This window comes from Mesocricetus auratus, unplaced genomic scaffold (genome assembly GCF_017639785.1).
Source record: "Mesocricetus auratus isolate SY011 unplaced genomic scaffold, BCM_Maur_2.0 Super-Scaffold_100044, whole genome shotgun sequence".
NCBI classification, from domain to species: Eukaryota; Metazoa; Chordata; class Mammalia; order Rodentia; family Cricetidae; genus Mesocricetus; species Mesocricetus auratus.
The window spans coordinates 1,527,501-1,541,387 of record NW_024429221.1 but is presented as its reverse complement, the minus strand read 5'-3'; the positions used below and the strand labels follow the sequence as shown (position 1 = coordinate 1,541,387).

The 13,887-nt window shown below is 49.7% G+C and overlaps 1 protein-coding gene across 6 annotated transcripts in view; it reads left to right on the top strand.

Annotated features, from left to right (window-relative positions):
- Window positions 1–409: 409 nt before the first annotated feature.
- Deup1 (deuterosome assembly protein 1) overlaps window positions 410–13,887 on the top strand; it is a 67,249-nt gene continuing 53,771 nt past the window's right edge. For 5 of the 6 annotated variants that reach the window (XM_040735260.1, XM_040735261.1, XM_040735258.1 and 2 more), the window contains exons 1-2: window positions 410–498; window positions 2,506–2,578. In XM_040735260.1, coding sequence (XP_040591194.1) covers window positions 2,550–2,578 — 29 coding nt within the window. In that variant the 5' untranslated portion in view covers window positions 410–498; window positions 2,506–2,549. Of the gene's footprint in view, window positions 499–710; window positions 837–2,505; window positions 2,579–13,887 lie in introns of those variants that run through there. The other variant, XM_040735259.1, reaches the window with a different exon arrangement.

Below are 13,887 nucleotides of genomic sequence, written 5' to 3'. Positions count from 1 at the left end.
TGACTAAAGGAGAATGCAAATGAGAGATTTGAAGAACTATCAATCAATCTACTGGACGTGTTGAGAAACAATTGCGTTTTCTAAAGTAAGTCCGCCAACATTGCCCAATTCAAGTGCTGAGAAGGTTTACTCGATGTCACACCTATGTATGTAGGGTGTGTGTGTGTGTGTGTGTGTGTGTGTGTTCTATGTCATACATGCATTTATCTCCAGTATATGCCATCATTTCCTCGGTGAAGTCAACAGGGTCAGACTGAGATTCTGTCATCAATTATTGTTGGAATGTGGCTGAAAAGGGAAAGAATTTGGAATCAGTTACCTTGGGCCCGGGCTGGTTCTCCTGGTTAGAAGCTACTCCCTTGTCCCCACTACATTCTGATCCACTTACCTGGCGGTTTTCCAAGGACACATCTCACTGTGTGAAGAGAGGGGTTCAAATGGTCCGAACACAGTGACAGCGGAGCGAGCCTCGCACATTCCCAGCTGGAAGTCACTAAGGTGAATTGAAGGGGCCATGGCCTGGAGTTCTTTCTTTCGTGCGCCAGCCCGGTCTGGCCCGGGGCTAGACACCCCAGTTTCTGCTGCGTTCCCGGTGGCCTGTGGTCTCCGTCCTCCCGCGCTTCTCTCGCGCCTTTGCCTCTGGGCAGGGAGCCTGGATAGGCGGGTCTCGGGAGGCTCGGGCTGGGGACCTACCGCCCAGTGCTGGGGCGTTCCCGCTGGAGAGAAAGCGAGGAGTGAGAGTCGGGTCGCATCTCCATGGCAACCCGGTGGCCAAAGGCCCAGGGCGGGCACAGCGGGGACCCAGGAGGGCTCAGATTCTCCAGGCAGCAGAGCAGGTAACCAGTGGGCTCTGTGGACACCGACCCGGGACCAGGACCCTCCCCTCGGGTGGCGGCTGGCGCAGGGATGGCAGGGACCACGTGCTGGGCAAACTCAGGAGACAAGCTCTCATCAGAGCCAGGGCCCGTGCCTCAGTTCCCCTCCTTTATTTGTCTGTACTTTTTTTTTTTAATCTAGTTTTGCCGTCTATCATCACCCATGTCTGCCCCACTGTGGCAATTCCTGGGGTGTGAAAACATGCGATCGGAGATTCTTTCTCCCTCCTTCCCCTTCTTCCTTCTCCCTTTCCCTCCTCCTCTTTCTTCTTCCCTTTTCCTTCTCCTCTTTCCTCCTTCTCTCTTTTCTCCTCCTCCTTTTCCTCTTCCTCCCTTTTCTCTCCCTCCTTCTCCTTCCTTGGGTATTTAATTGGTTCAAACAGTTCTTAGGAGGGTTTAAATTCATCGTAACACTTTGTTCATTTTACATTACAGGTTAGTCCACAGCTGGGACAATCGTGTGTGTGTGTGTGTGTGTGTGTGTGTGTGTGTGTCTGTGTGTGTGTGTCTGTGTATCTGTGTGTCTGTGTGTGTGTCTGTGTGTGTGTGTCTGTGTGTCTGTGTATCTGTGTGTCTGTGTGTGTGTCTGTGTGTGTGTGTCTGTGTGTCTGTGTATCTGTGTGTGTGTCTGTGTGTCTGTGTATCTGTGTGTCTGTGTGTGTGTGTCTGTGTATCTGTGTGTCTGTGTGTGTCTGTGTGTGTGTGTGTCTGTGTGTGTGTGTGTCTGTGTCTGTGTGTGTGTCTGTGTGTGTCTGTGTATCTGTGTGTCTGTGTGTGTCTGTGTGTGTGTCTGTGTGTCTGTGTGTGTCTGTGTCTGTGCGTCTGTGTGTGTGTCTGTGTGTGTCTGTGTGTGTGTCTGTGTCTGTGTATCTATGTGTCTGTGTCTGTGTGTCTGTGTGTCTGTGTGCGTGTCTGTGTGTGTCTGTGTATCTGTGTGTCTGTGTGTGTGTCCCTGTGTGTGTCTGTGTGTGTGTATCTGTGTGTGTGTCTGTGTGTGTGTGTATCTGTGCGTGTCTGTGTGTGTCTGTGTATCTGTGTGTCTGCGTGTGTGTCTGTGTGTCTGTGTGTGTGTGTCTGTGTGTGTGTCTGTGTGTGTAGGCATATAGGTGCAGGTGCTCTCACAGGGCAGAAGACCTGACCATCACTGGGGTCTTCTATGCATTCTAACTGCTGGACCATCTCTCCAGCCCTGTTCTTAGATTTTCTGTCCTAAATTTCCTGTTTCATTCGCTCTTTTAAAAGGTCAAGAAAAGCCATGAAAGAATACATACACTCAAAGCGCAGGAACTCCATTAAGGTGGGATCTTGAGGGCTTCCAGACAGCTCTCCTTTAGGCAGGAATTATGAACTGAGCACTCCACAAGGCAACTGACACCGAGCTGCCACGGAGTTAATGATGAATGCTTGCTGGTTTCAGTCACTACCACATATTTCAACCAAGGGCTGAGCCATATTTCTATCTTTGCGGGAACTTCCAGCCGATGAAGCCCCACACACTTCTGTGCTTGTAGAAGCCAGAGCCTCCACACTCAGAAAAGCCATACTAAATAATGACTTAACAACAGCAAGAAAAATCATCTTATATTAACATATTAAGCATTTTACAAATCCAAATGATTTCCTCTCACAGATTAAAACTCAAGAAGAGCAAGCCAGATGTAGACCTTTCTTGGCATGGAGAACCAAGCCCATTCTACAGCAGGGTAAGTGGTACAGAAACTTCTATTTATTGAGTTGATCTTTATGCCCAAAACTGCTTGATGGGGCACGAGACTTGAAATGAATTGTTACAAGAAGGATGTGCTGGTTGCTTTTGGTAAGCGGGCTGGGGGAAATTTCAAACAACTTCTGAAGAATGTATTTGGTGAACCTCCCTGATTTGGAGAGCCTGTCTCTACCTGGAAAACGGCTCGTTCGGTGACACTGTTGGCATCACAGGTACAGACCCAGGCTGGCCTCTTACATGTCCACAGCACAACACTTCCTGGCCAGCTGGCTCCTGTCTTGCTGTAGTGAGTGTTTCTCTGCTCCTGTTTTTAAGACCATGACTTCTCAAGCCAGGCGGTGGTGGCGCACGCCTTTAATCCCAGCACTCGGGAGGCAGAGGCAGGCGGATCTCTGTGAGTTCGAGGCTGGGCTGGATCGACAGCCTCCGAAACAATACAGAGAAACCTTGTCTCATAAAAACCAAAAAAAAAAAAAAAAGACCATGACTTCTCATCATTGAAACACAGCCTCACAATACACGTTTCCACAGAACAGCAAGAATGGGGTATTTCAGGTAAGGAATGGAGTTCAGAAACCATTCACCGTGGTAGAAAATGGACCAAATTCCTTTCACCACTATCTGTCCCGCCTCTTACTGGCATCAGCGCCACAGATTTCTCCAGCCATCTGGCCAGTGGCTGGACTCAAGTTGGGGACAGCAGTGGTACTTCAGAGCCCAGTCTTGATTGTGACTGCTTTTGACGCTGGCCGCAACTGTAGGTGTCACACTTCTAGTTATCTGTTCAGGCTGTCACTCTGACACCAGGTAAAGGAAAACAAAGACGTGTAAACAGTGATAACTACATTCTTAGCCCTGCCACCTTACTTATTCTCAACAAGAAACCAGGATATATTACAGTATAGCTGAAGGCCCTGAAACACACACACACACACACACACACACACACACACCACACACACACACAGTGCAGAGCTTTAATTAACATGAAAGCTCATCTCTATAGCAGACTAAGTGGTTTCACCTCTAAACACAAAGTGATTGCTTCTGCTCCAGTCATCGTGACTGCCTTCCATGAAGGCAATGCTCTTAATGTAAGGGGGAAGGGATGGAGGGAGGGAGGAAGGAAGGAAGGAAGGAAGGAAGGAAGGAAGGAAGGAAGGAAGGAAAGAAGGAAGGGCAGGAAAGACTTTCCTTCTAGGAGAAGGCCTAGAGATGTCAGGCCTCAACTGTGTTCACTAACACTGGCCAGAGCTCAGTCTCAGCTAGCTGTAAGACAGGCTCAGAAATGTGGTCTCCACCTGGGCAGTGTATGTCCACCTACAGTTTAGAAACCCCACATGTAGCTGGTGCTGGAGTTAGGATCACTGGGCTTATAACCACTTGCATGCCTTGTGAAGCTGTAAACAGTTGGTAGGAACCATCCTCAGATTTCTAATCTGGATCTTATTTTGCAGACTAGTGATCTGTGGATTCACTCTGACAATGCTAGTGGTGAGCTCACACTCTCAGTTAACTATGCAATGGTGAGAGCAGGCCATCACCACACCACAGAACACAGAGTAGCTAATCTGGTGATGCTCGCCAGGTGGACATAGTCGTTGCATTTTCAACCTGTGGTATTTTCAGTATATAATGACCCTGTCTGGCATAGCCAACACCACTGTAAGTTGAGAGGCATCTAAAAGGATTAAGAATGATCATTGCTGTATCCCCCAGCAAACTCTGAGCCTCAGAGAGATGGAGAGCAGGGAGTAAGGATTTACCCCCAGGATAGAACACTGGCCAGCAAAGGAGGCAGGGTTTGAATGGATATACATCTGACTCCCAACCCTGAATTCTTTCTACACTGGAAATGGATTGTATTGAGGTATGAGGGGCAGCCTGCCTAGTGTCCACATCATCGACAGATCACAATGAGCATGTGTGGGGGCCCTAGTGTGACTGTGACACTAGAGTACAGTAAGACAGACCAAAGCCTCAAACAGAGGGTAGCAGATGGTCTCAACCTGCAAATCTGAAAGCCTGGCTGGGTCTCGGTATTCATTCTTTGAGATCAAAGTAAGCTGTGCTGAGTGTTGATCCCTGAAACGCAGAGGTTACTTAAAAACAGATCTGGTCCTTAAAAGAACTTAGACTTTACTGGAGAGAGTTAGACTTGTTTGGGTACAGATAGTTACAGGGCAGACGTTAATGAGCACACCACAGTTGTCCTGAAGGACTGTCACTCATCATGTGGTCAGACACTGTGTACCATGGTCTCCAGAGCACAGAGGTCACCGAATCTCATGCTGTTAAGGAGCCAGTGAATGTGGGTCGTTCTCCAGGGACTTGTTAGCAAATTCATGAACACGTTCCTCTCGTGTTTCCTGAAGCAGCCTGCTTTCAACAAGTATTTAGTACCTACTGTGAGCTTGTGTAGCTCTAAAACTGTATAACTATGCACATATGTATCAAACACTGATAAGAAGAGGAAAGTGTGTGGGCAGTACAAAAAATCCATTTGGTTCTGTGCGATACCAAAGCCAAACCAAAACAAAGTCTAGTTGTGTTGGTGCCCACCCAGTTTTCTACTCCAAAAGGCAGCCACTTTCAGTTCTTTGGCAGGGGCTCTCTCCCAAGGCTTTGGTGTCTAACTCAGTATCTTAGATAATGTGCTTTATTTGATTCTTTTTTTAGTGTTAGGCATTGTCTATGGGCTTTTACGCTGGACATCTTTCTCTGTCTCTCTCTGTTTCTCTGTCTCTGTCTCTCTCTCTTTCTGTCTGTCTGACTCTCTCTCTCTCTCTTTCTGTCTGTCTGACTCTCTCTGTGTGTCTCTGTCTCTCTCTCTCTTTCACACACACACACACTTTTCACTCCTCTATCCCCCAATAAGCCATGATTTTGGTAGCATCAATAGCCTCCATATGTCTTCATAATAGTCTTCTTATGACTTTACAAGTCACATACATCTTGGGGTCTGACTGGGATCATTTTTCCTTCCTGCTTGTCGGAGCTTGCTTCAACCAGTCAGCTGGATTACCTGAGTAGGGGTGTGAGGACTGAACAAAGGCAGATAAAAGAAACAGAGACAGAAACACAGGATAGATTGGAGAGGATCGCCCGCCCCATGCCTTTCAGCACACGGGACAGCCCTGAGTTTAAGTTAGACCCTGCTTATGTACAGACTGGAGGCAAAGCAGAACAAAGAGCAGTACAGTCAATCAACCAGCTCCCGGCACTGTCCTTGAATCGAGGAGCAGCCGGGCTCACTGTCTATCGTGTGAGTCCTGCTAGCAGAAAAAAAGCTTCATTCCCTATCTCTGTGTGCGTTTGGCTGGCACCGGAAGCTCGTCAGTTAGATAAGATGCTCTTTCCCATGGGCTTCATCAGAACTTTCTCATGGCTCTCAGGGAGACTGGAGCAAGAAAGCTTGGACTCTGTCTTATGTCAGAACAGACTCCAAGTGGAAACTGAGTCACCTGTGGGCTCCCGCACCTGCTCAGTTTTGACCCCCTGGCGTTAGCAATCCTGACACCACATCTTCCTTCTCCACAGTTTCCTTCTTTAAAAGGAAGTAGGAGTGGGATTTCATCTGTAGAATAAAAACGTAAGGTGTGTTTTAAAGCAAACCTTTTAAAAACTATCTTCAAAAAACAAGTCTCTCTCTTTGGCCCTGCCCATCTTCTCTGCCCTGTGGGCTGCTTTCCTTGGACCCAAAGTTCACTTCTTATTCAATCCAGGAGCCACCCACCCACAGTGTGGTGCCATCAGCACTTAGTGGGCCTTCCTGCCAGAAGGCCGCTCACAGACATGCGCAGAAGCTTGTCTCCCAGGTGAGTCTAGAGCCTGTCAAGTTCAAAATCACTATTAGCTACCACAAGTTGCTACTTGACTCCCACAATTTTTGCCTTGTGTAGGCTTAACTGTACAGGTTAAAAATATGTGTCTGCTTCATTTGTAGTGGGTCTTGAGAAAGAAGCCAATTTTGTGGGTTCATCCGTCTTTACCCAGAGCCTTACTGTTGTCTGTTGAGTCTCTTACATTCTCTGCGTTGTTTGACTAGCTCCTGAGCAAAGGGTCTCTTTCACAGACTCAAAGGGGTTCTAAAAATCAGGGTGCCGCTGCACACGCCAGTGAACTCTGCTCACCTTCCGGAGAACCCAGAAAGACCGAGCCTTAAAGAGCATCTTCCCACCTGAATTCCAAAAGTTCTTCCTGACACTGCTTCCTCTGTGTGTGTCTTCTTAAGGGGTCCTTCCCCGGGAGACACAGAGTCACAGCGTCGACTGCTCGTTTCCTGATGGGTTTTATGCATACTGTATACTTTATTTATTCAGACTCACCTGGGAGACAAGCCCCTGCGCATGTCTGTGAGCGGCCTTCTGGCGGGAAGGCCCACTGAGTGCTGATGGCACCACACCGTGGGTGAGTGGCTCCTGGATTGAATAAGAAGTGAACTTTGGGTCCAAGGAAAGCAGCCCACGGGACAGAGAAGATGGGCAGGTCCAAAGACAGAGACTTTCGTGTTTTTTTTTTAAGATAGTTTTTAAAAGAAACTTTGATTTTTCTGATGCAAGCCCCTACGGCAGGACTGTAATGAGCAGTAGCAGTGTGTTCTTTCTGTTCATGGAAACTTCATTTTGACTGACTTCGGTGACTTCCGGTGACTTTTGGCTGGCCCGGACCACACCTTCCCGTTCTCCTCACATTGCTCTGTACCTTCCCGCATCCTGATCCTGGCCAGAATAGGCACACTTAACCAGTTCCCCTAAATTCTTCTGTCCTGATGAAGAAATAAGGAGACAGAGTTTGGGGGTGGGGTGTGCTGGTGTGTCATGGAGGCGGACTCTGCAGTGTTAGCTTGGGGCTCGCTAGGGACAGGATTAGTTACTGTGAAAGAGAGAAAACTCAGGAAGGAGGGAGGAAAACCAGGGAGATTCCTGAGTTACTAACAATGCTAGAGAAAGATTAAGAAGCCTGCCCTTTTTATAGGACGCTGCTCGGTGTATCAGCCACTGGTTATATTGAAGGGGACAGGGGCCTGATGTGTGCAGACCTAACCACGCACGCTGGCCCCAGGAACACCCAACCAGAACAGCTGAGAGCTCCCAGTCAGTGTGGCTAGCACTGGAGGGTTAGCGATGTGAACAGTCCCCAGAGATCTCGCCCCTGAAGAAAGACGTGATCTCATTGGATAGTGGCTAATGACAAAGCCACGCCCTCCCTCCACCAAAGTCAAGCAGCAGAAAGCAAAAGGAATGCTAGACACAGAACCAGGGAAGAAGCTAGGGCACTGGTGATCAAGGACCCACAGGGACAGAGAGTAACTCAGCCACAGCAGGATCTTCTCTCGTCACAGCTCAGTGACTGGAAGAGCATCTCACACGGGGAGTGTTCACAGTCCGGAGTGGCGTCAAAGACAGGAGGGTCAGCATAAACGTCATACACAGGTTGCCAAAGGAGAGGGAGCTGAGTTCAAAATTGAGCAGGAGCCGAAACGATGGTGTCCAGGACGACCAGGGCTGTGTGGGACACACAGCCACGTGGCAGTGGTTCCTGACCAGAGTTTGCTCCGGGGTCCTCTGAGGGTCACACCAGATTCACACCGTGCTCACCTTCTCACCCTGCTTAAGCTAGGCTGGGCCTTGACGTTAACAGGAAGTTTTGCTGTCTTTGGGCTCCTCCTCCTAAGCCATTCCTCGAGGAGTCACAACAGCGTGTACAAATGACACCGCATGGGAGACAGCAGAGCTGGTGAACCCTGTCCATGCAAATGCCTTCCCTGCAACACAGTCAGCGAAAACCACAAACGCTTTCTGCCCACATCACACGTTACACGCTCCTCAAAGTGACTCGAGAACAGGAGAAGGCAGGTCAGTCAGCAAAACTACCCACTCATAAGGGACAGATGACCGGACCATCCGAGCGCCGGTTTCCCACACAGCTCAGGAAAGGAGGTGAGGCTGGGAGTGTGGCTCAGTGGTAGGGCACTTGCCCTGCAGGGAAAGGTTCTGGGTTCAAACCCGTGTACTGCAAAGCAAAAGAAACTCAAGGTAGGATATGAGACATGCCTGGTTCTGTTGATGGGTGACCAAGGACTGTCCAGACCTCATTCCCAGCCAGTCTCCGGGGGAGACACGCGTGCACTTGGAATGCCGAAACCGCGTGAGGCACTTTGAGTGCCAGTGGCCCTGTGTTGATGGGCCCGTGTGCTCAGGAACCATCATTCCAAATACCATGAAAACTGTCAATGTGTGAGAACCAGGGGATGGATACCAGGGAGGTTATTGCCCCTTTTTTGCTGCTATAACAACATGCTCAAAGCTGGATGGTTTGTGTAGAAACAGGTATAATTAGCTTAGCTTTGGAGGCACCCTCACCTGGATGTCTCCACTGATGGCATCAGGCAGAGGTGTGTAGGAGAGAGGGAGACCCAGGGGCTGGGGCTGCGCTCTTCAAGACTCAACCCCGCAAGGCCTAACCAGATCCCTGAAAGAACGAAACAGCCGATGCCAACTTGTCTCCCACAAGCCCGGCCCTTATGAGTCCCGCCTCTCTGAGTCAGCGTGCTAGAAACCACACTTGTCAACTTCGGGAGAGGCACCCCAGCCACGCACGGACAAGGGCAGCTGGACCGCAGGGGAGGGGTGAGGACCTTGGGCCAGCTTTTCTCGCTGGGTATGGTGGGAGGGCAGAACTTAGGAGGCCCCAGTAGTAGTACTTACTCCTGGCTGCGGGGAGCAGTTGTGCCGTGTAGACTGGAATAGGATTGACTTTGAGCGATGAGGATCAGGTAGTCTGTTTGTACTTGCGGTGTTTTCAAAGTCCCCCAGCGCCCTGTGGAATTCCGATAGTGAACAGGATTAATTGGATGCCCGGAGTTCAGGACTGGAGGTTGCAGAGACTTCTAGACGTTAGGACAAGCTAGTAAGAAAGATTCATGGGGAAATTGCCAATGTTCAGAAAGCAGAGTATCCCTTTAAGGTTTTGTGGAAGTCTACTATTAGAAGCAGGTCTTGTTGCTGCTTACCTGGCTCTTCCTGTCAAGCCTAGTGAAACATCTGGCCTGCTGTCAGGTAGGAAAGGCAGAATGCCTATCCTCAGGTCACCGATGTTGCCAACTCATCAGATGAGGGGTGGGAGACTGTCCTGAAGCCTGGCTTACACAGCGCATTACTGCATATGAGGGTAAACATTCATTATCAATTTCCTCGCAGCTTACACGGACCAGTTTGTGAGAACAGGGAAGTACGTGTACTCCTTTATAGTGACAAAGTTTCCCTGGAGAAGAGGCCAGCACCTTACAACTGACACCCACTCTGCTCCCTTCCCTCCGTGCTCCCCATGTGTGCTCCCTCCCTGTGTGCTCCCCATGTGTGCTCCCCTCCCTGTGTGCTCCCCTCCCTGTGTGCTCCCCATGTGTGCTCCCCTCCCTGTGCTCCCCTCCCTGTGTGCTCCCCCTGTGTGCTCCCTCCAAGTGTGCTCCCTCCCTGTGTGCTCCCCTGTGTGCTCCCCATGTGTGCTCCCCTCCCTCTGTGCTCCCTCCCTCTGTGCTCCCCTCCCTCTGTGCTCCCCTCCCTCTGTGCTCCCCTGTGTGCTCCCTCCCTGTGTGCTCCTCCCTGTGCTCCCTCCCTGTGTGCTCCCTCCCTCTGTGCTCCCTCCCTCTATGCTCCCTCCCTCTGTGCTCCCTCCCTCTATGCTCACTCTGTGTGCTCCTCCCTGTGTGCTCCCCCTGTGTGCTCCCTCCCTGTGCGCTCCCTGTGTGCTCCCCCTGTGTGCTGCCCCTGTGTGCTCCCTCCCTGTGTGCTCCCTCCCTGTGTGCTCCCCTCCCTGTGTGCTCCCCCTGTGTGCTCCTCCCTGTGTGCTCCCTCCCTGTGTGCTCCCTCCCTGTGTGCTCCCCTCCCTGTGTGCTCCCCCTGTGTGCTCCTCCCCGTGTGCTCCCTCCCTGTGTGCTCACCGAAAGGGTTCTCACAGTGTGAAACGTCATTACAGAGCATGGCTGTGATGTGTCCATCATCAGAGGAAGCAGGTGATATTGTGTGTTCTTGTCAATGGTGAGGCTGGGATGTCATAGATCTTCTCCCATCTGTCAGGGTCTCCCTCTCAGGTCATGGGCTTTATAAGGGCCCTCTTCAAGCACCCGTGCTCCCCTTCATGAGAGTGAGCACTGGTGCTCCCCTTGGTGGAGCAAGCACCAGTGATCCCCTTGGTGAGAGCGAGCACTGGTGCTCCCCTTCATGAGAGCGAGCACTGGTGCTCCCCTTGGTGAGAGCGAGCACTGGTGCTCCCCTTCGTGAGAGCGAGCACTGGTGCTCCCCTTGGTGGAGCAAGCACCGGTGATCCCCTTGGTGAGAGCGAGCACTGGTGCTCCCCTTCGTGAGAGCGAGCACTGGTGCTCCCCTTCGTGAGAGCGAGGGCGCCGGTAACACCTCCGCATTCGTTGGGCTTCCTGCCCGTGAAAAGGAGGACTGGATAGGGCACGCGCCTCCATCACAGGCAGGCGATGAAATAGGCATCGACTACCGCTAACGCAGCAAACGCCCCAGACAATGACAAAGACTACACCCCAGACAATGACAAAGACTACACCCCAGACAATGATAAAGACTACACCCCAGACAATGACAAAGACTACACCCCAGACAATGACAAAGACTACACTCCAGACAATGATGATAAAGACTACACCCCAGACAATGACAAAGACTACACCCCAGACAATGACAAAGACTACACCCCAGACAATGATGATAAAGACTACACCCCAGACAATGATGATAAAGACTACACCCCAGACAATGATAAAGACTACACCCCAGACAATGATGATAAAGACTACACCCCAGACAATGACAAAGACTACACCCCAGACAATGATAAAGACTACACCCCAGACAATGATGATAAAGACTACACCCCAGACAATGATGATAAAGACTACACCCCAGACAATGATAAAGACTACACCCCAAACAATGATAAAGACTACACCCCAGACAATGACAAAGACTACACCCCAGACAATGACAAAGACTACACCCCAGACAATGATGATAAAGACTACACCCCAGACAATGACAAAGACTACACCCCAGACAATGACAAAGACTACACCCCAGACAATGACAAAGACTACACCCCAGACAATGATAAAGACTACACCCCAGACAATGATGATAAAGACTACACACCAGACAATGACAAAGACTACACCCCAGACAATGACAAAGACTACACCCCAAACAATGACAAAGACTACACCCCAGACAATGATAAAGACTACACCCCAGACAATGATGATAAAGACTACACCCCAGACAATGACAAAGACTACACCCCAGACAATGACAAAGACTACACCCCAGACAATGACAAAGACTACACCCCAGACAATGACAAAGACTACACCCCAAACAATGATAAAGACTACACCCCAGACAATGACAAAGACTACACCCCAAACAATGATAAAGACTACACCCCAGACAATGACAAAGACTACACCCCCAGACAATGACAAAGACTACACCCCAGACAATGACAAAGACTACACCCCAAACAATGATAAAGACTACACCCCAGACAATGACAAAGACTACACCCCAAACAATGATAAAGACTACACCCCAGACAATGACAAAGACTACACCCCAGACAATGATGATAAAGACTACACCCCAGACAATGACAAAGACTACACTCCAGACAATGACAAAGACTACACCCCAGACAATGATGATAAAGACTACACCCCAAACAATGATAAAGACTACACCCCAGACAATGATGATAAAGACTACACCCCAGACAATGACAAAGACTACACCCCAGACAATGATGATAAAGACTACACCCCAGACAATGACAAAGACTACACCCCAGACAATGATGATAAAGACTACACCCCAGACAATGATAAAGACTACACCCCAGACAATGATAAAGACTACACCCCAGACAATGATAAAGACTACACCCCAGACAATGATGATAAAGACTACACCCCAGACAATGATGATAAAGACTACACCCCAGACAATGACAAAGACTACACCCCAGACAATGATAAAGACTACACCCCAGACAATGATGATAAAGACTACACCCCAGACAATGACAAAGACTACACCCCAGACAATGACAAAGACTACACCCCAGACAATGACAAAGACTACACCCCAGACAATGACAAAGACTACACCCCAGACAATGACAAAGACTACACCCCAGACAATGACAAAGACTACACCCCAGACAATGATAAAGACTACACCCCAGACAATGATGATAAAGACTACACCCCAGACAATGACAAAGACTACACCCCAGACAATGACAAAGACTACACCCCAGACAATGACAAAGACTACACCCCAGACAATGACAAAGACTACACCCCAAACAATGATAAAGACTACACCCCAGACAATGACAAAGACTACACCCCAGACAATGACAAAGACTACACCCCAGACAATGATGACAAAGACTACACCCCAGACAATGACAAAGACTACACCCCAGACAATGACAAAGACTACACCCCAGACAATGACAAAGACTACACCCCAGACAATGATAAAGACTACACCCCAGACAATGACAAAGACTACACCCCAGACAATGATAAAGACTACACCCCAGACAATGATAAAGAGTACACCCCAGACAATGATAAATGCCTGTCTAGATGCAAGGAAAGTGCCCGAGGAAACGTATGCCCATGGTTCGGCAATTACTTATAGAAGGGAACCAGGAAGCTATGACCTGCAGGATTGCACGGAACAGCACTCTGTGAGATGGTGGCAGTTGGTTAGGCAGGTTCCGGTCACCTCCAGGTCCCCTTGGCCTATGTCTGTGTCTCCATGTCCTGCAGTGTGTGACTGTCCTGCAGTGTGTGACGTGAGCCCCCTACGGAAGGTCGAATTGTGCAGCGGCCTGCTAACTCGGGGGAACACGATCTGTTTCAGAGTGAGTTTTCTTAAGAGGGCTTGGCCAAGGCGCGGCCTCCCGAGTTTGCTCTCCAGCCTTGAAAACTCATTTTCAGATGTCTCCTAAAGGAGCACGCTCTCCCTGTCTCCCTCCTCCCACGATGGCCTCCCTGTCTCCATGATGAGCCACCTTCCTGTCTCCCGAGCCCCAGACCCGTGATTGGCGGAATACCTCCCCGCCTCCCCAGTACAGCGCTGATGTAGTTATTACTGATGTGGCTCTCTTCGCCTCAGAGCTGCCTTGCTTTAGATAATGTCTCAAGGCCAGCACAGCCGGGCTAATACTGTCCAGCTGTCTTTCTAAGAACCA